At 33.5% G+C, this 24,756-nt stretch overlaps 1 protein-coding gene across 1 annotated transcript in view; it reads right to left on the bottom strand.

Annotated features, from left to right (window-relative positions):
* Nucleotides 1-3,473: 3,473 nt before the first annotated feature.
* Nucleotides 3,474-24,756, bottom strand: part of KLHL1 (kelch like family member 1) — a 239,237-nt gene continuing 217,954 nt past the window's right edge. Inside the window, 3 exon segments of the mRNA XM_030036596.1 lie at nt 3,474-10,394; nt 12,055-12,226; nt 16,576-16,788. Of these exon segments, the coding sequence (XP_029892456.1) occupies nt 10,335-10,394; nt 12,055-12,226; nt 16,576-16,788 (445 nt within the window). The 3' untranslated portion in view covers nt 3,474-10,334.

Genomic DNA, 24,756 nt, shown 5'->3' with positions numbered 1-24,756 from the left:
AGCATAACATTCAGTAAACTGCTCTGCAAATATTGCAAAACTTAGGACAGCTTAATTGAATGTATTTACAACCATATTTGTACATTTTCATAATGTATTTATTCTCTTACATTCCAAACCATTGTACACTTATTTTGCTCTGTAATTCCTTACCATACTAAATATACTCATACCTCAACATCCCAAGATACTTCTTAAATACTAGTTTTGTTTTCAACTAAAATTTCAAAAATTCTGACTGGACCAGTTTGACGCAAAAGTCGTATAATACACCTGTAAACAGTTGCACTCTCATATGACAGCACTGGAAATTTCATATTTATGACATACTGCTAACCACATCATTCCTACTTAAACTATGTCCCACTTGTAGGGAAGACTCAGCCCTCAGTTTCCAGTCTCTTACACAGAGCAAGCAGACATAATCTGATACAAGCTTTTGGTATGCAAGGTGAAGGCAGAAGCTTTTTAGTTAAAGAATAAGTCATCCATTAGCATAAGTATGCTGACACTGTATGTTGATTTGACCATTCTAGAAAAATTACTACTAGTTTTTTTGTTTGTTTGCTTTTGGGTTGGGTTTTGGTTTTTTTTTTTTTTCAGTTAATGAAGTCTTCCATTCTGTGCATAACATTTACTTCTGTGCCATTTTAGTTTAGGCTCTTCCTTGTCTAATTCTAATTTTACAATTAATTATAATATATGACAATATAAATTAGGGAACATACACTGAAATTAAAAAGGACATAGATCTTATCTGCTTATTGGTCAGACGGTTTTTTGGTTTGTTTGTTTTGTGTTTTTTTTTTTTTTTTCTTTTAATGGTTGCTTTTTAAGAGGGAAGAAGGGAAAGATAGCAGTCAAGCTAGTAAAGTTCACTGAAGACCTTGGTTTCATTTTCTTTGTAAGTTTTTTTTTTTATGACTCTAAGTCAGTTCCCTAATGTGAGCTAAACATAACCAAAGATATCTTAGTTTCCTGACATAGAAAATACATTTTTAAAAGATTATGTTTTGTGTAATCTCATTCCAGCAGAATCCTGCCATGTATTCTTCTGCAAGGTTCCTCACACATAAACATGTGTTACATAAAGATCTTAAATAAAATATAGCCACGATTTTAAGAAGTGCTAAAGATTCACAATTTATGGTTAAATGAACAATGAATCCATTAGTTGTTCAGAACTGCACAAAGAAAGATCGTGAACTTGCACAAAAACAAAAAAGTAATTTACCTACAATAGCTGCACAAAGGATCCGTTATTTCAAAACTTGCTTTTAATCACAAAAAATATATTTCTTAAATTATGTCTATATACATAGAGCTCATAAAGAATATGTAGTATGGTGTAAACTATTCATGAGGTAAAGGATAACATGGATAAATCTATAAGACAGACAAGCAGATTTACGATTTCAGACAGCTCATACTATTTGGTATTTTTCTACACTTCACTGTTGGGATTTCTACTAATTTAGGTGCCTAAATCTGGGTTAGTCACCTTGGCACCTTTATAAATCAAAGAGGAAACCCACGCATCCCAAGTGGGTGATTCATTTGTATGCCTGTATTCAGATGAGAAGAACCACCCGGTGGGAGGTGTCTGTTTTTCTCCAGTTTTTCTCTTCCTACACAAGGGCCTGGAATAACTAATACTCATTGATTACAGCAATCTAATGAATCTAATGTTTTTAAATAATGCTATTTTATGCTCTGAAGGCTTCTGAAGTTTAATTATATGGACATGTTTTGCAGCTTACTGTATCAAATTTCTCCCTTATCCCTGAAATCTAGCGGGATATCTAAACCTTAGGTCACCAGGAGCTGCAGCTACAATTTTCTGAGTACTTTTTCTCCTTCCAGGTTAATGAAGAGATATCATTTACCTCTTTTGCATGTCATTTGGCAGCTCAAAACTATCCACTTTCTGAAGATCATAACAGTGCTTGATTTCAGAGCAGGGAAATTGTTTTTGTTTAGTACATAGTTGAATCTTGCAGTTATGTTCTAAATGGAATTCCTGTCATAGTTATTTGAAATAAATGTGTGACCAGTTACTTCTAGGCATTTATCAGATTTTAGAGATTCATCTCACCCAACTTAAATATTTATCTTAAGAAATGTAGGTGTCCACAGTGTGAAAGTCTGCATCTGAACTAGTCATTTTAGGCACCTTTTGCAGTCACTGGAAAGAAACACGCTTTTAAAGTGTGACTTATTTCACCTGTGGAATGAGATGAATCATCTAGAAATACTGATTTTGCTACTCTAGCTATAAGAAAAAGCTTAGGATGTATAATTCTGATGTGGACATTTACACAATAGATATCTATATTTGAGAACACTCTATATTAATGAAATAAAGAACCGGATATTTATTCATTCAGCCTGCTACTACAAGTCTTCTTTCTTTTTCATTTCATATGGGACAAATGACCATTTTCAGTTCATGGATAGCCTGGAAAATATACAGATGTAGAAACAAGGAAAAAAACCCTAAACACCGATACACTTCATTTCCACACTATGCCTACATGTGAGATTTCCCACTATGTGACTGAAATATGCCATCTAAATCTTTACATAATTGCACTCGGAAGCATTTTACCATTAAGTAGAAAAACAAAACCAAGAACTCTACATCAGGCAATAGCAACTACTGCAAGAGATTTTTTTAATAACTCTGCTGAGTACTCATTACTTGCTTACAGTTCTGACTGACGTGATGCACAAAAGCTAATTTTCATGATAAAGAGGATCTCTCCGAGTTAGCATTTCCCATACTTAACCATATCATGCCGGCATTAATGAGTATTAATTGACTGTGGTCTCACACCTCTGTTCACTGTATGTGTCATTCATTGGACAATCAAGGTTAATATTTTCAAGCTTAAGCAACTGAAGTAAACCATTTTTAAATTCAACCTTTCTTATCACCCAGGTGGGTTGCAAGATGCCACCTTCAAACATCTAATGGCACTGGGTGCATAGAGAGAGAGATATATAAGGGATCATGAATTCTATTTGACTACACATAAGCATCTAATATCATCTGGGATACTTCAGAGCCTCCTGTTTGAACTTCTCTTGCCACTCCAAAACTTCACCTGTGTTATACCTGCCAGTCCAGTGTGGATGTCTTAGATAATTTTGGGCATCTCAGATGGTATTAGACACTTCTGGAGGGGGCAACTAAACTGAATGCTCATCTACTTATATATTTCACCTTTGGAACAATATTTCTTCCTGGAGGCCTTCAAAAGCAGCTCTCTCCACTGACTTTTGTTAGGGACAGCCTCTACATTAGAAATAGTTCACTAAGGATACCAGACTTTACACAGAACCTAGCCATCTAAGTGAAGAAGACTGAATATGAACCTGGTTCACAGACGTAAATCTGAAGAGTACTAGACTTCTGCAAGAGTGGATTTTTAAAATTTTTTTTTTTGTTGTTTTTTTTTAATTTTTATGTATAAGCACCATGTCATCATGGAAAATCTGGGGTGACAGAAATGTAAGTTGCTTATACCTCAGCTTTGACTGCTTTTCAAACCCTTAGAGGGTGATGGATTTGGCAGCTCCATAGATCCCCAGGGAGAAGCTGTGGATAGCCAGTGATTACAGGCTGTATTGTTCCCTGCCACTGCATTTCTTACCTTTGCTAATAATTTTCTTTATGGTTTAATTTCCAACAGTTGCATTGCAGTCCTGCACGTGGAAATCAAAGTTATGCTGATTTAACGATTTTGAGCAGTCTCTCTGCCCCAAGTGTACCTAATCCCCATGTACTATGAAGCAGAACTATAATGAGGGAATTTGTAATGAAATGTAAGGTTATGCCAATCTGAGCAGCTTTACACTGGATTTAGAATAAGGCTGAAGAATAATTATTCTGCTGAATATTTTATACATTGTCATATAAGTTAGAACAGATATATTGCATGGATAATCTATTTTTAAACAGAAATATTTCTGAAGTTACTTTTACATATTGAGATTCTCTTCTGAGTTGGCAGTGAGCCTGTATTACCTAGTATATGCACATCTGCTTGCTATGGTAGACGCAAAAATGTCCTAGAACTTGATATTCTCAGACTTTAAAGTATGTAACTAGCTACTGACTTCTAAGATATATATGATTTGCTGTTTTTCAATATTGAGATTTTAAGTATTACTGTGGGAAAAATAACAATTTTTCTTCTTTTATGGTGAACGTATGAAGTCAAGTTCCTATTTTACAAGAAGGAATATAAGAAATGACTGTTTTCAAACAGTATTTCAATTTATGAGCCAGTAGATTGGTTGTAAAGTTATTTTCCTAAAATCAAACTGCTTCTGTCGGGAATAAGATATAGTACTCTTGGGGAATGTCTCCTTCCAAGTAACAAAAATCTGTTTCCCTAATATTCTTTTTACATTTCTGAGATACTGTTATTCTACTGTATTATCCTTCACAGAATATTTTCTATTCTGATATTTTGATAAATATTATACCGATTACACTGGATGCTATATTTGGTAGGAATGCTAACTTTGAATCAAACTTCTACCAAGGTTGGAAACATGGTCTGTGAGCAGTCTGGGATCTTGATTTCTGATTTGTGCATACCATACAGAAGCTTCAAATGTGAGTTGTAAATTTTGCATTTGATATTTTATTCACTCAGCTGGAGATGTCCTTTGGATTAGAAAAAATCTGGAGACAATGAGACAAGTGCACAAACATGAACATCTATAAAGATCTGGATGCCAGCACTGCGATCATGATAAATTATGCATGACTAAACACACATTTTTTTAACATTGGAGTAATCTGTGAATAGTTGGAAGCTCTCTATTAAAAATGTTTACGTTTTTAGAAAGTTTACATTTCTTTTTTCCATGTGTAGATCTTAAAAGACTGAAGACATATCAAAGAAGTTTTACTTTGGAAAAGAAAAATATACCTTTCTTTATTATGTCATGCACATCCATTTTGCATATAGAGTGATAAGGAATTGGTTACCAGTATGATGTACTATTATATTTGCTGCTTTCATCAGAAACAATTCTGTGGGAAAATGTGCCTAATGGTAGAAAGCTTCTGCAATATAAACAGAAACTGGGGGTGGGGAGGGGAGAAAAGTGAGAAAGCAGTATTGTAAAAAGAGCAAATGGGCAGCTGGATTGTGAGCCTATAAAACTAAACACAGGTGTATGTATGGGAGATGCTAATGGCAAAAAAGCGCACCATGTCCTGTTCCAGGCTGTGAATTTGATACAGGTAAATAGTTTTATACTTGTTTTTGTACCATCAAATTCCATATATGCACATAGTCAAATGTCTAAGCTTCCCACAATATTACAGAATTATTCATGCAATTTATATTGATAACAGTTACAAGGGCATTTTTTAAGCCTTTGCAGAAATGTCGTCTTTATTTATTCCTCATGAAATAACTAATACAAAGTCATAGATATCAGGGTACATTTTGTTATGCCCAGTCCACTGTCAGCACAGTAATAAGGAAAGACTTCTAGAGTGTGCATTCTCTTGTGGAAAACTGGTATTTCATTCATAATCACAATGCACAGTGTTTCTGGTGTTTGCTCATGGACATGAAGGTCTGAGCCATTAAAACTTGCGTAACTTCAAGCTTATTTGTGAGTTATTTTTATTGAAGTAATTGGAAAGAGTTTAAGTCATTGACAAATATATTCAAAGGAATTTATTTGGGCCTTCTAAACATATAAAACAATCTGAATAATACACAGAGCTTTCTAGATACATTTTAACATGAGTACTTTTTAAATAATGGTCAACTGATGGCAGTTTTCTGTAGAAGAGAATGATACTCAAGGAAATAATCTCTTGTCTATGCCAAAATGGTTCCCTTAAGTCAATTAATGTTAGCTTAACAGAACAATATTATGAGACAGGTAACTCCCTGAAAGCATCCTTAAATTGTCTTAATAATTTGACCAGTTTCATATGATTAAAAGTCTGTTCTATATGCAAAAGAATCTTTAAAAACTTACTTTTGCTTTTAAGCAATATTAGTATTTTGATTGCAAGAACACATATACAAATATGTATTGATCAATTATAATTAAAGCCAAAGTAACAATATTCTTACCTTCAGATCTTTTTATTGCCTTATTTGTGGCTTTGATATCAATGCAAAAATTTTCAATAAAATTGGACCACAAAATGGCAATAATAAAGAGCTCTACTAAATAATGATTATTAAATTACATTTTTCTATATAGATCTTTACTGATTATATTTCTAGCATCCCTCACTGTCAATAATAAAAATGTAAATGTAAAAAATAACTTAAAGCAAAGGTCCAAAAATGCAAGGTAACCAACAGTTCCATAAACGATGGAAGATCAAATGATTAGTCTTTCTTTTGCAAAATGGATTTTTTAACATTATTATATTGGTAGAAACAAATTAAAAATGGCATCCTCAGAGTCATAGGAGAAGATTTACCTATTTTGCTTGATCAGTTTTTCCATTGAGTTCAACTTGAATTATTCCATATTTATAAAGATTCTAAAGTTGTCTAGAAAATTATATTCTTGGAGTTTAACTATCTAGCATTTTGAAAGGAATTAAATAAGGAAGACTAAGTCATTTAAAAAAAAAAAAGAGACATAATGTTATTTTTCTTGATTTTTTTTACTTAACCAATCAGAACCCTACAAAAATGTAATTTCTTCTATGGCTTCTTTAATATATTAAAAAACATTAACAGCACTGCCACAGCTATAACACTGATGAGTTTATTCCCTCTTCTGGGGAACACACTTATTTTGTCTTTTAGGTATTGCTTCTATAAGCACTTCAAAGATAAGTATCGTCTTTTGCACTTTTTCCTTTTTTTCTTTTTTTTAGCAGCGAATGTTTTATCCTCACTAGAGAAATAATCAATGAAAAGAGAAAGAGAAAAGAAAATCCTGCATCATGATTGGCTGTCACTGATCTATAATGTCCCAATGGATTTGAAAAGAATTGGGTAGGGAAACTGAAGAGCATAGACTTGATTTCATTTTGTCCATCCAAGCTTCTGAATATAAATCCTCAGGCACAAGAATGACCACTTTCTGCCAGTATTGTTTTCTCTATCTTCATATAAAAATCTGTATAGACTCATCCATTTAAAAATAGCTTTTCTAGCACTCATGTCCTTGACCCTCCTCCTATCTCAAAACCAGTAGCAGCAAGAAGGAAATTAATAAAATCTCTAATAAACAATAACACAAAAGAAAAGGACTTTTTGACACATAGAACAGAGAAATGCAAGGCTTCTCAATAGTCCCAGAGGACCTCAATTTTAATTACCCCAGAGGACCTTAATTTTAATTACTTTTACTTATGTTTGATTAATACAAAAGATGTTCATATATAAGGATGGGCAACAATAGGAAAAAAATAGGTATAATGCCCATGTATAAATACAGGCTAATGTGAAAAAAGGACTTTCTAGTAAAAGTGGTTGACATTCTGGGAAAGAGAAGTGCTACAATGAATAAAAAAGAATTGGAAAGATAGAGAAAATGCTAACATTTTAGAACAGTCTTAGAATATTAAACTATAAAATTTACAAGCAGCATTTTGAGTAATTTAATTATTAATTTCACTGAAATTAATATTTTTTGCAGATCTGATTCCACTATGGTTTTCACACTGTGGAATCAAAGGGATTATATGAGAGAAAAGGTACCATGCTAGATTAAAAACGATGAGGTAATCTGTTTTTTCAAAAGACAGCTGCTTTTCCTGTAAATGTAATATTGTTTAGCACAACTCAGCCTATCAGAAGCAATTTTAACTCTTATACATAAAAAAAGGATCTTAATGGATCACAGAAACCAAGATTAAGACTATATACTATTTTGATTTAAGTCAAAGGTAAAACTATTATTGTTTTTAATAAGAGCAGAGTAAACAGAATGGTAAGAAAAACTTAAAATCTATTAAAAAAATTCTTCCTAAATTCTGTTTAGAAGAAACTCCAGAACATATTGATGTAGGTGTATAAAAAGAATCTGAAAGCCAAATTTGGCTCTTACTGTGGCTAGATTTTACATAATCTAAATAAAACAAATCAATAATTTTATTTTTTCAGCATAAGAGGAGTAGTCTGAAAAATTTCACATGAGAATAATGTTTCATTTTGGATAAATTAAGGCAAATTGAAAATCTGTAAAAAAGAAATTGAGAATAAAAAATAAAATTGAGGATAAATTGGGGATAAAAATGATCAAGGCACAGAAAACAAATCTACCAGGGACAGCAATTAATAGAAGTAATCCTATTTTGAAGGTCAGTATATGGGTAGAGTAATCATATCTCTACTGTGTATGAATATAATGTAATCAAAAGGCAGTTCTGGGAATGGAATTAGAATTCAATTTCTAAGTTCATTAGGTATCTGTGTAGGAGAACTGAATGCTAATGTCTCTATTTAATTGCAATTATAATTCTAGAATCTTCTTGGTTTGGTCTCAGAAGCTTATGTTTATGTGAAGCAAAATTTGTAGTGAGGTAACATCTTTTATTCAACAAGTTGTTACAGTTGGGGAAAATGGACATGCTTGTCTGTGGAAGGCTAATTGCAATTCAAAAGCCAACTGACTGTGGAAAACCAATATTGAAGATTTTGCAGCTGATTTCTAATTAGGACAGAGAAGCATTTAAAAGATTTAAACCAGTATAATTAGGCTTCAGAAGTGAAGTTCAGTTTGTGTTAGGAAACAAAGATTTCCATGCATGCTGATGCTATTAGAAGGAAAGACACATCTTCAAATCAAATGTCCCAAGTGGGAGGCTGCATGTATTTTTTCATCTCAAATGGTTTCAAAGGTTTCCACTAGGAAAATTCTTTTAACTACAACCAGAATTCCTTCTCAAAATTGCTAGTGACAGAAGACTGTGAGGTTCCTGCTTTTGGACCATGACATGTTTCCTAAAGGATCAGCAAGGCTTTAAAGAAGAGGTATACTTGGTAGTCCTGTTCCCAGAGCCTGTGCATCCCTGAATATTCCATTCCTAAGTGCCCCTAGGATTCTAACTGATTCAGCTGAGCAGATACAAAGCATCAACGTCAAATCTACTTCCAAGGCAAAATCTCAAAGTATCATTACTGCCAGAAATTATCAACCCTAAAGGGAAGCACAGATGACACTAGTGTATTTGCCATATGAACTTTATTACATCAAATGGTCTAATTTTCCTTAATTCACCTGCATTTATTCTGACTGAATTCCCTACTTGCAGTTTGTTCTCAGTCATAAGTCGAAAGTCATAAATTGGCAGCTCTAATCAGGCAAAGATGTGTATGTATGAGCATCAGAAAGAAATAAAATATAGTATTTTTATCCTCTTGAAATGTTAGCAGAGGCTCTGTAGACTGTTCTGGTCATGGTTCATCTGTTACATGATGCAGTGAAGGAACAGTATAAATTTGCCAGCTTTTCATGAGCTTCCAACATGCAGAAGATACACTAAACAATGACATCAGAGCCCACATGCTTAAATTGAATGTAAGTTTAAGAAAGAACTGGGAAACTGTTCTTTTGACTCCCATATTTGCAACAAAGCCCCAGTGCAGCCAAAGAATTGCTTTGTGTGTAATTAGATCAAACACACAGGCTTTCCCTTCAATAAACTTGCTTATAAGATGCGTTAACACTGGCAAGGAGGTATAATCTGAAATCAGAAAAAAACCTCATCTTGGAGGTTTACTTCTAGTTTTGTTTTTCTTCCTACTGTAGAGCAACAGTTCAGTCATTATGAATGAAACTTGAATATCCAGACTTTTCTACCTCTTTCCTTCAGTAAGAACCAAACTGCCTGTTTAAATGAGAAGCCACAACCCATTTGAAGACAAGACCCGAAGAGAAAAATCTTACATTACTATCTACTTTCCTCTTTTAAAAAACACAGTTTAAAAGTGATTAAATGTACTTTAATGTTTCTGCAGTTAAAACTCTTTTGGCCATGAAAACTCTTCTCGTATTCCCTCCTGCTCCTTGTGTACAGCTGTCCCTTGATTATCCAGTTGTCCAGGACACATTCATGAGAACAGTACCTGAACATGAGAACACGTTCAGACTTTTACGCCTACAACAGCCTGATTTTTTTTCTTGTTCACTGACTGTGAACAGTTTTTATGATTTTATAGGGCATAAATACTTAATCTTTCCCACTTCCAAACTTCTTCAGGTCTGTGATCAACAGAGTATTCACTGTGTAAATCCTTGTTCTCATGTAGTTATTATTTTCGTTGTCTGATAGAAAAATAATAATTTCACAGTCAGTAAAATCCTAAGCAGTGCTGACAAAGTCATGGTTGTTTGATGACTACAACACAGGCACCAGCTCTTCCAATATTTAGGGAAGCCATCTGCAGAAAAAAAGATACAAATTAACTGAACAGGAACAAGCCATGCAAGAGATTACCAAAGTGCTGTGTCAACATTATTCCAAAATGGTCAAAACTAATGGGAGTATAAGCCATTAAAAATAAATACAACTCAGAATATCCTAGTATTGTAGTTTTGAAGTTACTTACTCACATCTGACATCTTTCACTTGATAGTGTAAGAACAGAAAAAAGAAGTGATTTTCAAGCTGTCATCAATTTTGTGAACTGTTGATATGCAAGGAGCTTCTATAATCTGTAGACTGTAGCTGATGCTTCCACTTTAGTCCCTGAGACAAGGTCAAGGCTACCAATACCAAAATTGTATGGTTCCAGTATTCCTAAACAGGTTCAAGTGTCCTTTGGAATAAGTTTGGCAGCTTTAGACAGTATTCAAGACAACGCAAGGTTTAATAACTTTCGGAGACTGGATCTTGCTGAAACTAAAACAGTAGTCAGCTTGTATGTAATAATAATTGTAATGGTAATACACTGTAATTAATGGTACTATACATATCAAAGCAGAGGTGTTACATGTTTCTGATCTGTCCAAACATGGTTATTCATGTTTTTTTATGTGGGCTGGTGGATTTGAGAAAATAATCTTTCCAAATTGATTTTTTATTTCCTACAGAATGTCATAAAAATGCTCTCTTGTCATTTAATGATTAGTAGATAAAAAAGATGGGCTTCTGCATTGACTTTATACCATGTATGTCCACCTTTAAGCTTGACAACAGAAGCCCCCCTTTACAATCATAAAAAGAAATAGGCATTTTTGAGTATAAGACATCTGACCTATTTTAAATGCTTATTTTAGGATAAGATCATGCTTTCGAAGTACGTACTTTTCTTCACTAACTTTAAAGGGAACTTAGGGTGACTAATTCAGATGTAAATATCTACACTGGTGGAACAAATTACTTTTTCAGAAAGTCTTAAAACAGAATTAATAACAGAAAGTGTTGAAATAATCTTTTGTTTCTTTTTTAAGTCTTTGCTGTAAATCCAAATCTTTCCAAGCACTACTATGACATAATAAAATACATTCCTTCTACAACCAAATCACTAGTCCCCAGCTTTTTGAATTATACCACTATTTCTATTATACCTGTTAATTCTGATATGGTTCAACATTAGAAACATAGATATAGTTCAACATTTCAAAATATCCATCAAACATAAGAAAATCGAATTGAAGAATGAAATAAAAACTTGGCTCTCTACACAAAGTAAACAAATTTTATGTGAAGGCTCTTCAGGACATGCTGGTTACCAATTAAAATTCCAGATCCATTGTGGTACTTTTAATGACATTTCTTCTGCATGAAGAAAGATGAAAAAAATTAATTTGCTATAGAAATTGATCAGAACAAGAATTTTGCCCGAAAGGTAACGATATTTCTAATATTGTAATATTGTAATATTTCTAATGACTGTTTATTCTGTCTTTTTCCGGTTGGGATCTAATTCTCTCTTCTGTCTTCAGAGGAAACTCCTGACATAACACTTGAAAAAATACTATGACTAGATTTACAGCTATGGCAACCTCAGATACTATACTTTTTTCAGAAAAGTAATGGTTTTATGTACAACTATTGAAATATGTTACAGACGAAAAAAATAAAGACTTTATGATTACCTGTGTCCATTCATTAGTTTGAGGGTCATATGCTTCCATAGTGTTCAAATATGTTTGACCATCATAGCCCCCTACTGCATATAATTTGTCACCAAGGAGACAGACACCAACAGCGTCTCGAGGCATACTCAGTGGAGCCACCATTGTCCATGTATCAGTTTTTGGATCATACCTGAGGAAAGAGAAAGAAAACTGAATGTCCAGGGTGAAGATAAGTGAGAATTCATGCTTATATTCATTTGAATATAGTTCTCTTTTTCTGGGGGAAAAAAAAAATAAAAATCTTTTGGCATCTTTTGCTCATCTAACCTTTTGGAATAAACTAAGGTATTTGTGGGGTAAGGTGTCATGAAAAGAGATTTGAGAAGGATATAAGGGCAATAGCTGGATATATGTACATTTTTATGTATATATTTTAAATAGGATATTTCTTGTAGCATATTAAAATATTCTTTCTAAAATTATATTACCCCATATTTTAATTTCTAAAATTATACTATGCAATGTTCACAGCCAGAAAACCTCCCTTTGAATTTGGGGGATATGCTTAACTGCATTAGAGTTAGATTCTGCTCCTGATATTTGCTCAAGTGAAGAGAGTAGTACAGTTTTTAAGACATAATCACCATAGAATTTTTAAAACTAAGGGCAAAATTCCTTTTGTATAATGAAAGTCATTTAAAAATTAAACATTTAGCCTAGGCCATTAATTTAGATATTGAATAACAATGTAAAAATTAGTTAATTTCAGAAGCCATTCCATTGTGTCTATTTTAGACATCTGTAAAACAGAAATGAATCACTTTTTGACAGTGCCTCTTAGTTTATTACTAAGGATATCTGGAGTACTAGGTTAAACTAGATAGATACCTCATTTTTAGATGACAAATATTACTAAAATAGAATACTCTATCACAGTATGATACAAATAATTTCATCTGTCCTTAAGCATCTCTACTATGTAGTAGAATCACTTATAATAACTGGAGAAAATAAACAGTTTAAGGATACAAATCCTTTGACTGACTTTAGTCATTTGCTTAAGTGTAAGGCAGATCACACTTCGGGCATGATAATTTCTCTAAAATAATTATAAAGGATCTCTATAATGGCTAAAAATCTTATTTATTTACAAGTCCTCTAACTACTATATTGTTATATAAAATTCGTGGCATTCAAAATGGCATCAAACCACTTTCCTCTACACCTTTAAGAGACAGTATTAACTATAAGTTTATTTTTTTAGGGGGGAGTCAAATTCTTTCAACATATTTTCCTCTAGTCTAAACTTTATTAACTAGAAGTTAATAATCCTACAGGAAGTTGTATATACATATGCTTCATATGCTTCATTCATATTTTCAATAAGCAACTAGTAAGAATACTGTTTCAAGTCCCACGTTATATTTGAATAATGGAAAATTTTAATTTTTTTTAATATAAATAATGCAACAATGTTACAGTACTTTGCTTGTAACTGTCCTTTGGTTCAGAAATATGACCTTCAAATTGGACAATAACAGAATTGTCTTTAACCTTGATTAAATGTTTAAAATACCATTAAATTGATTGTGTTGTTCATTTTACTTTAAAAAAATAAAATTCTTTATTTTATTTATTCACATTCTTTCATTTTGCTATCTTTCCTTAAAAGTTTTGAGTTAAATATCTAGATAAGAGATAAATGTTTTTTTAAAACTTGAGAGTAAAATACTTTAAAACAATGCTTGAATATGTGGAAGGGAAATGTTCATGTAACAAGCCCCCCCCCAAATTAATTTTGAATGGATTTTTTCAAAGACTGTATGACTTTTTCAACAGCATCATATGCCTCTAGCTGAAAGTTTCCCATCCAGTGAAATGCACCAGCGTGCATTGTATTTTCACCTGCCTAAAGGCAATAACTTTTAATAGACTCTTTGATACACTACTCTTGAATGACAAGGTCCAAGGTGAGGAGGTGCAAAAGCAGGGGAAACTAAATACAATTGACATCTTTGGACTTTATTCCTTTCGTAATAAACAGATATGCAAGGCTAAACAGAATTCTTATAACTCAATTCTGTCAACAAAATAGAACTGCACAAGAACTTGTTTTTTGTAATTGCCAGGAAAATGTCTGAGATTTCTTATATCCTTTCTTCTGTTAAAAACAACTGTACATTTCATCTTTATTATAACTAGGTATGCCCTACGGTCAGAAGGGTTATGATAAAAGTTCCTGAATGTAGAAAGAAATCAATTTGAAATCAAGGTGAGATGAAGGGGAAAAAAGTATAGATCACTTGCTTATGTTTTTAATAGCTCTCAAGTTTTGAGTAACATTTGGAAAAGAAAGCTACTTCATAAAATCTGCCAAAATATCTCCAAAATCTTATAATTCTTAAAAAAGGATCTAGTTATTTTACATTTAAAAAGGAATACAACATTGTACTTTCCCAGCTTGTGAAGAGCAGACAAACATAACTATTATTTTATTTTAGAATGCTTGAATTCGTAGGAAATCCTTTACAATTGCATCAACCTTAGAAGAGTTCACACTGGGAGTCCTAATTACTGTTGAGCAGGATTTTAGCAGTAGCATTTAGAAAACACATATCTGCTCTCACTAGATTTACATAATCTCAAAAATAAATTTTAAAACATTATGTCTGGTTTGACAGTCTTCCAGGAGCAAATTGGTATTTGAATAAAGCACATCCTATCAGGCTGTAGCAGAATGACAAAATGACTGAAGTAGAGACTCATTCCTGAAGAAGGAAAGAGACTTAGCTAAAAAAGATGCCCTAGATATTTACAGAAAGTAAAACTTTCAAACAGATGTAAAATAGCTTACTATAATAGACCTCATTATCACTTATTAGTCTTCGGTTTCCTAAGTTATTGAGATGTTTTTATTTTTTGAAGATGATGTATTATTTTTGAATGTAAAAATAGACACACTAAATCACATCCTAGCCACTTTATATAAAGTTATGAATCACTGGGAGGGCCATGAGAGATTTTTCATGTTTTAGTGGAGTCCACTGCTTAATTCATGTCCACTCTATGCAAGCTAATAGCATTACATGTTCTGATTTGTTAGTCCCAACTTTGAGCCTGGAAGCTAACTGCCCATGAAGTACATTATCCAATTTTTTTGCTATCAGTGCAAAAATACCTAGACAAGGAACACTGTATAATGTCATTCATATACCAGTACATAAAATAGCTTAAAGATATGTGGTTTAGTTTGTTGTTACAGTCCCCCCTGAGAAAGAAAAATGTAATGGGATGTGGTTCGTCTTCAACACCAGAAGGGTTTTCTTCTCAGAGACAGAAAAATTAAAGAAAAGCTCCCTTACAAATACCAATAAGCAGAAGTAGTTGGATAGATTTCATACTTATTAATGTTGTCACTAGTAGTCTTAATATAAAGTTATTTCATTGAAAATTCTGGTTATTGTTCCTTATAAACAGAAGCCCACAAGGATAGGCCCTGTAAGTACAGGCATCATGGGATTTCTCTGATGAACGTTCCATCTGTTGGAAATGAGAAGTAAAGTATTTGCCAGTCTGTGATCTTTGCTTACATACAGTACAGATGGGAATGAGTCTAAGACTGAGCAAAATCATATGGGTAACACAAGGAGTAAGTTTTAACTTATCATTTTTGGATTACATATTGGGTAACTGGTAAATGCCAAGCCAGATACAGCAGAAGCAGTACCTGACATTTAATTAAAATATAAATAAATAAATAGATAAATCTCTCCCAGTGCCGATCTTTACTTGTATGTCAAGATAAACCAACTACTCAAACGTATCCAATTTAACCTTTGCAACATGTACATACTTGGAGAGTGTATTTTCCTTATTCTATTTTAAAGCATACAGAAACAGAAAAAAGTCAGACCTTCATGAAACATTTGAAGAGTACCTTCAAATTGAATGCTATAACCACTCCAACTGTGCCCTACTGCCCTACTAGATATTCTTGAATTTGCAAAATATCCACCTGCAAAAATTAGGGTACTGTAAATACAGTGTATAAGGCTTATATCAACACAACAGGAATTGACAGTGCTGCTAAAGGAAGCAATGTCATGTACTGTAAATATCCATCTCTTAAGCAGCTCTATATTTCTTTGCTTAGCTACGTTTTTAGAGTTACAAAATACTTCTAAACACAATTTGGTGTTATAAAATTATTTCAAAGCTGAATTTTTATCTCTGCAAAGTTTAATTTATGACTCTGCAATGTGTAATATCGTGCCTTAAAAACAAAGATTTCTTAAATGAGATGCAAAAATAGTGGTTTTTTGGTCCATGATAACATACAATAGTACTGTGATTAAAAAGGAAAGAAAATAACTTTCAAATAAATTGTCTTCTACAAACCTCTATGGACTTTTTCAAGTAAATAATAATTTGGCATTTCTTGGGGTAAAACCATCTGTTTAATTTTACCGTCACTTAAGTAAGAAAATGATGCTACTGGACATTATTTTGTATTCAAAAAATGCATGTATAATTAGATACCTTTCTACATAGTCCAGCAGTCGGGAACAATGGTTAGAAGCAGGAGCATCATGCCCTCCAACTGCATAAAGAAAGCCATCACACGTAGCCACTCCTACACCTCCTCTTCTCTTACACATAGGAGCACACATATTCCATTTATTTGTGTGAGGATCATAATATTCCATTGAACTCAAACACGAACTTCCATCCCGACCTCCAACTGAATACAACCTAAGAAAATACACACAAATAAAAATGTTAATAAAACAAGACATCAGAACTGTAGAAATAAAACCAAGGAGCATCTGGGGGTTTTTATCTGACATCAGCGAACAGGAAAAAGAAAAAAAATATAATCTCTCAAAATCATATGAATTTCATATGGTCAGCAAACATAGATGATTTTAATATTATTACCAAATTCACATACTATTTAGTGCTTTGCCCACCTGAATAGAAAGGAAAATATTTTCTTTTTGGTAATGGATATTTTCATTCTTTGATTACAGCATATACTGCCAAGAGTGCCATAAGTGACATGCAGATTTGTCTATATAGATTTATAAATCATGTAAGCAGGGTTGCTGCCTAACTGCTCATCACCTGTGAAGTGGAAGTGAAAGCGCTAACTTATAACTGGTAATCCACACAAACAAGAAATATGCAATCCATTTATTATAATTTTTCTGTGTTTTTATCATGCATCAAAGTAGTGGGAATTAGTCTGACAGCTGCTGTCCTTATTTTAATATCGTATCTTGTGTAATTCTTTAATACTGAATAGATTCATAGGCTTCTAATACTGCCTTCCTGGGGGGGAAAAAAAAAAAAAAAAAAAAAAGTAGTACTGCATAAGCTTTGTATGCTGAAGTACAAACCATATGGAAAACCATAGTCAGTCTTTGATCTAGTATTCAGCCTATTCCAGATACAAAACTATCAATGGGATGCTCACATCCAGAATGAATTTTACACTTACAATATAGTAGAGATCAAAATTGCAGTGCATTGCAGAAATGAATACTGCATTATGTTTTAAACATGGATTTTTAAAAAGTACTTACCTCAGTTTCAAGGATCTTGGTTATACTGAAGAAAAGTCTTGCTCACACTAACATTAACATGTCTACTCAGCAAGTAAGAAAATGATACCCCCCAGGCACTGTATCTGGATTTTCTTCATCGGAATATATTATGAGGATTGAGTTCTATAGGGAAGTCATGAAAAACTTCTGAAAATATTCTATATTCGAAATTGCAAAAATGTGGTTCAACATAAAATATATTGTGTTTGTAACTATCTGCAGACAAGAAACTCGTTTCCTTCCTCCCTTTATAATGGTTCCCAGGAGGAAACAGTTCTGATTTTTCTTTCCCACTATTACCATGCTGCATTCTTTTCTTATATGAGTCCTTTTGCAGTCTGTTGCCCTCTTTACAGTGCCTGCAGATTAACTAATAGAAACACAGCCTATTTTAAAGTCCAACCACTGAGCAATTTAGGATGCAAAAGCTGTCTGTGTGAAGCAATTATTCATTTGGAAGCTTTTACTGTCCTAAGTGCTCCATGAATTCAGAGCTACTTAAATGTGCATTTACCATTACGTTTCGTTGGCATGGATGCTGATGAATAAGGAAGCACTGTACTACCACTAAATATGTCACTGAAGCCATAGAACATTTTGGTACTGCCTGACAGACATACTTGTGCTCTGACTGAAGTAGCCAGGAGAATCCATACTCCTCTATGAGAGACGTTAAAGCAAATACACTTTTTTGCAGCTATTTCTGTGAATCCAGCCCTAAGACATTTACCTTTCAATATGATTATCAGATATGTACAGGTGGGATCCAATTTAAGATTAAGACACCTACATGTGAGTGTTAATCTGTGGGTGTCTACAGTGTCTAAATTGTTGTTATGCCCATGGTAGTCAGACAAGTCTAAAGAACAATTTATTTTATCAGCCACAACCATACTTTTTTTCTTCAGCAGAGAATAAGAACTGCAGAAGAGCACTAAAAAAATTTAGATGTGTGATCCAAATACATTAACATTAATATAAATATAAATATAAGCATTTACATATAGGTGTCCGCATGGATGTTATCTTTATTTTCAAAGATGGGACTTGGTTCAGCTGCACACAGACAGTGATCAAACATTATCTGTGACATTTAGGGTACAGTGACATTCCCTGCAGGCTGGCAGATATGACAAAGACTACACAGGAGAAATATGCATGATTGCTGGAGGTCAAGTAAGCTATCCTGAGGCAATTCAAATGGCAGTAGACACATGTTGATAAGTGAATTGATCCCTAAAAATGAAGACCATGGTTAACAAGCCTGAGATTTCCAAATAGATTTCTAAGTAAATATTTGGACACCTAAACACCTCACAGAATTTTAAAAAATGCAAACTACCAACACTTCTGCAGAGTTCAGTGTGAATAATCATGTGTTCCCCCAATTTATATACCAGCCACTTTGTTTATTTCTTTTGGCATGAAAAGTTCTCATCTATTCTGTTGTCTTTCAACTGAAATAAATCTATAAGCTGGTATTTCCACAGTGAAAGTGAAGCATACTTTTTCATTCCTCTATTTCAATTAAGACAGGTAGTAAAATATAGCCAAAGGCATTCCTGAGTTGCTGGTAAAGAGTTAGCAAATGCTGTTCATAAGTAACTGATAAAAGTTTCAGCCAGTGATTGGGATGACCTAGGTTTTGTTAAAACGCTCTGTGCTATGCAGAACAAAACAAAAATAATTTCCAAAATCAGATTTTGGAACTATCATTTTACAGTTTGATTGTATTTATATCTCAGCAAGGAATAGTTCATAAGACTAACAATAAAATTTTATTTCACAAAGGTCTAGTTCAGACAAATAAAAGTTGGAAACCGAGTAATTGTTTTAAAGTTCTGGTTGTTGCTGAACACCTGTCAGGAATTGCTCCCACTCTTCAGCCAAATTTCATAATCCATAGTCACAAAGGCCCTAAATGACTGCAGAACAACTCTGCAACCAGTGCTGAACGTTCACGATACTGTACAGCTAACTGAAATTTTTGAAATACTTCTATCCAAAGATATTTACTAGTCCTACTTCCTTCTTAGTGCTCAGGGTCCTATTTTATTAGATGACTTAGAATGAATCAATTTTTGCAGCTTTGTCTTTCTTGGTAACAGTTTATAGTAAAATTTTCTACAAGGAAAAGTATAATGTACGTCTCTAAGAAGGCCTGAAAACCTGGCATTACTGAGATCAGGTATCAGTCCTGCAATTGCAAGGGCTGCTCTTGTGCCTCTTAACTATATTCCATTGTATTACTTCAGTTACCAAGTACCACCTCTGCTCTGGATGATTTGTTGAAAATACTTGTAAGTAGACTTTCATTTTCATATGCAAGTACTTTCAGAATTCAGAGATGAAAGATAATCCAGTGAGTCTGAATTTAGCAATTTCACATTGTTAATTTACAATATTATTTTAGTAATTTTACCTTACCTTACATACTACTTCAACTAGCATCAAACACATGGCTCATTTTTTTCTATTCTCCCAGATTACTGGTGTCTGTAGACTTCTTGTAGATGTCATATCTCTTAATAGCTTTTGAGTACCTACAGTATTGTGAGATTTTTATTTTCAACATTGAGCGATTAAAAAGAAAGCTTGAGAAATAATCATAATCACAATCACGTAATAGTCACATCTTCGTTCATTTTTGAGTTGGGAATATTCTGTTAACAGAATTGCACCTCGTTGTATAACCCATCAAAGCTGTTGGGATTTCTATTATAATTATCACTGTTTAGAGGGGAAGATCGACAAGGAAAAGAAAGCATCCAGTACTGAGCACTTTTATCTCCACTGATCACAGTGAAAATTTTGCCTGTGGAGATGTTATAGATTTCTATTCCCCAATGGTTCAGCTTATTCAGACACTGTGCGTAGGTACGAATTTAGACCAAACTCAGTCTCCTCTGAGCTAGAAATCTGTCTTTTCAGGGTTTGGTCACTTCTTTTTGTATTAAGATGGATATAGATTCCTAAACATTTCTGTATATATGTATGTACAAAATGGCTAGAAAATGCAGTAGAGGTTTCAAAGTAGGAGACATTAGGAGAAATCATGACTGGCTGGATCAAAAGTATTTATCTCAGTGCTGTCATTACAAACCTTTGATAAGTAATCTAAAAAGCCATTTTTAAATTCAGTTTGACAAGCCAACCTCAAAAGACCAGACTGCCTTTGATGTGAGGTAGTATGGCTTGTGAAAACAGTTGAATCATGCCCTTTCTGCATTTCTTAATGAGGTTTTGCCTTTCAAAATTCTTTCACTGTGAATATCAAAAACCATATTCAGTCTTTTGCTTAGGCCCCTTTGTACCCTTTTCTGCCCTTTCAGTGTGCCTGAAAGAGCAAGAGAGAATGACTCTGGCACAAAGGATATCTGCCTGGTAGAACTGAGGGGAATGTAATAAATTGCATCAGTGCCAGACTTCTGTATTGCTCAATCAGTCCATACCTGATCTAGGAATCAGACTGTAGGAGAGGAAAGATATCTATCCATGCTGCCTTGGTTATGCCAATGAATAGCAGTTCACTGGCAAAAGTTGAAAACCTGGTAATTTTCTGAATGGAAAGCATTAATGAAGTCTTATTTCTGTGTGTAAATTTGGAATGGTATTTCATGTATTTGGTGCAGTAATGCAGTAGTGGAGTAAATTAAAAATTTATACAGTTTGACCAAAAAAAAAAGTGAAGAAAAAAAAAGTCATACAGTAAGTGCCTGCAATTAAAGAAATAGTAACTACTGATAGAAAATATTGAAAGAAAAACACCCTGCATGGATAATATAATTACGGCAAAGTTCTACTTCCTACACTAGAAAGTATAGTTTCCTAATAGAAAGAACCTGTTTCAAGTAAATTTAATTCTAATCAAAGTTATATGGGCTACATTATCTCTGCAAGACCAGTGATTGAATGCAGATTCCACCAGTTAAAAATGTTCTTGATTGTATCAGGCTATAGGATAGTTAAGGCAAAATAGTCTTTATAAATTAATCATTTACTACAGCATGAGCTTAAGGCCTTTTATTTCCTCTCATTTATTAAAAAAGATACAGTGAATCTGTCATTAAATAAGAAATTGTTATTGAATTAACAGAATTACTTCATCCTAGACTGAGCTAATGTGTTTATAATATTAATCTTCTTTGTGAATTTAATAATTTTAGACCATACAGCTGTTCCATTTTGTTCTGTTTCAGTATCCATTTATTGCATGATTTTGACTAAAATATTAAATATTATCTACAACTTCTTGTAGTTTCTGCAGTTAAGGAAGAATTTTTTCAACATGTGTCCCTTTTTCCCTATAGTGGGAGGCAGAATAATTGCCTTTCTGAGAAAAGAGTCTGATTAACAGCAGTACTTAATAAACAGCACATTTATAAAACATCATCAGTGTCAAAACTGTCATAAAAGAACCTAAAATAACTTCTACAGGATTTAAATTAAAGTATAAATTTATTTATATATTTATTTATAGGTCAAAATACATTTAGAGTAATATATAGTAAGAACAGAGACAAGATTTAAAAAGTTTCTATGAAAAAATTCTAAGGCTGATAACTTGTGGATTAGTCTTTGAAATATGTTTGTCATTCTTCCCATTGCAAAAGGGTTTTATAAAATTAGTTACATCTATAAAATTCCTAGTAAGTAATTAATATCATCCTAAGTCAAATTTCACTTTACTCTCAAGTTGGGTAGATAATGTATGGCCTGTTATGGAAACAGACACGTGAAAGCATGAACTTTTTGACAAGGAAAAACACTGCTGTATTTCAGTATCAGGCAAAATATGCATGTCATTCATAAAATATTGATTTAAAAGTATTTGTTTGTAGTCAGTGAGAGTACTGTGGGCAGAAAGCATGCAGTATGAAACATATTTTCTCTCTTTACGTGACTGTAATTATGTATGCCAAGTATAGTATTTTTCTTAGTTCAAATGGAGTAGTAAAAGAATAACTGAATCACCAATAAGGCACAAGAGCAAAGAAACCCTCAAGCCAAAAAAGCCATGAAAAAAACTACTCTGATGGGAAATATAATTGTTTCAGTCATACTTTCTTATCTTGTTAGCTTGGCATGAAATTTTGAAGTGTTACTTCATCTTTAAAAATCACAATTACAGCATATTAATACTTCATTTATTTAATAATATTGAGCCAGTTCCCTAGTTTTTACTGAAGTATGAAAATTATCAGTGCGTTGCAATTATATGGATGACTTGAAAAAAAGTCTTAGATCATTTAGTCTGTGACCTTCACAATGAACAAATCCTTCTCAATTCAATGAATTCAACCAGTAATGAAAGATTCAGCTGAAGTTGGTCTACCGAGTCAAAAGACATTTCATTTTAGCCCAATATTAGTTATTAAGAAGTTAATCAAGTTTCAAATTAGAAAAATAGAACTATCAGTTAACAGTGAAGATGGCATAGTATTCTGTTCTGCTGAGTTCAGTAGGTATTTGATAGCTGCTCCAACGGCTGTTGCCCATAAAGATATTTAGTTGAGTATCAAATTAGATATTTAGCTTTCTTTAATTTCAGTAATATTTAGAAGTTTAAATATCCTTCCAGACTTACGCATATGTGGAAATAAGAAAGTATGTGTATGCATATGTATATACACACACATGAATACATGTGTGTATACATGTGTGTATGTAATTCAAGTAAATGCTTACAGGCGGTCAGGGGAGTATCTAGACTTCTCCAACTCCACTGAACAAGGGCTTCCTTCAGGTCCCAGCATATAGGCACTAAGTACTTTTTGAGACAGCCTGGGATTCTCATACTTCATCTCCCACTAAAGATAATAATTAAAAGCCAAACTTTCAGAATAATCCAGAATGTTGGATGCTAATATCTTTTGCTGTTTTGACCATGAGAGGTAAGACAGTGATTGCTGAATGCTTTTTAAAAGTCTGTGCTTAATTGTGGCAGCTGCACAATTAAAAAAATTGGCTGTGAATCTTTCTAGGCATCATCCACACTGCCTCCCGCTGTCTAGATTTGTATGTATGTTACATCTGAAAGCTTAAGTTAGATCGAGTGACCCAATTGCCTTTTTCTGTCAGGTATTAGGACTGAGTAAGTTCACTCACCATGTCTGCTTGGTCTGAATTACCCTTACCTGCCCAAATTAATGCATACCATAGTATGTTATGTTCATTATCTATGTAGAAATTGTTGTTCATTACAAAATTTACAGAAAAAAAGAACTATGTAGTAAAGACAAAATGTTTCTTATTACAAAAACTGAATGGCAGACCTTACAGCAAATAACAGTCACACTAGCTGTATACCAGTCAACAGTCAGCTAGTCCAAAAATCCTGTTTGTGTGGGTGATGGATGAAAAGAAGTGCATAGTGGGGTGTATACACTAAAAGATGTAGATGTGCAGTAAATATGCAAAATAGAAATGTGGCCTAAGCATCTGGGAGCCTGACCATAGTGTATCAAGAGAAAACAGGGTCATCAAGTTCCCGCCCTGCAATGCAGCAATGTCATTAGCATCTGCCATGTTTCCTAACAATCACTTGGGTTCTAAAGAACAGTACATCCTAGCTGTGTATGTGCCTGCCTTGGACTGTAGGAAAAATTTTGGTTTTACTGTAAAGTTTCATGATTTTTCATTGTCCTCTTCTAGGAGTCACATGTATTTACCTAACTTGTATCTGTTCTAGCCCTTTTTAAGGCTAGCCTAGCCACATAAAAAGAAGTAAGCCTGTGCAGAGACTGCTATTTTACAGGCTGGATGTAAAATACCAAGTTAAATCTTGCTTGAAAAAGAGACAATATGATGCATATTGAATTGAATTGCATATTCATTTAGCTGCATGGGACCCTGTCCTAGTTTCAGCTGGGATAGAGTTAACTGTCTTCCTAGTAGCTGGTACGGTGCTATGTTTTGAGTTCAGTATGAGAAGAATGTTGATAACACACTGATGTTTTCAGTTGTTGCTAAGTAGTGTTTAGACTAATGTCAAGGATTTTTCAGCTTCTCATGCCCAGCCAGCGAGAAAAGCTGGAGGGGCACAAGAAGTTGGCACAGGACACAGCCAGGGCAGCTGACCCAAACTGGCCAACAGGGTATTCCATACCATATG

This window comes from Aquila chrysaetos, chromosome 14, assembly GCF_900496995.4.
Source record: "Aquila chrysaetos chrysaetos chromosome 14, bAquChr1.4, whole genome shotgun sequence".
In the NCBI taxonomy this organism is placed as follows: domain Eukaryota; kingdom Metazoa; phylum Chordata; class Aves; order Accipitriformes; family Accipitridae; genus Aquila; species Aquila chrysaetos.
Note: the sequence above shows the minus strand (reverse complement) of the source record. Positions and strands in the feature narration are given on the sequence as shown.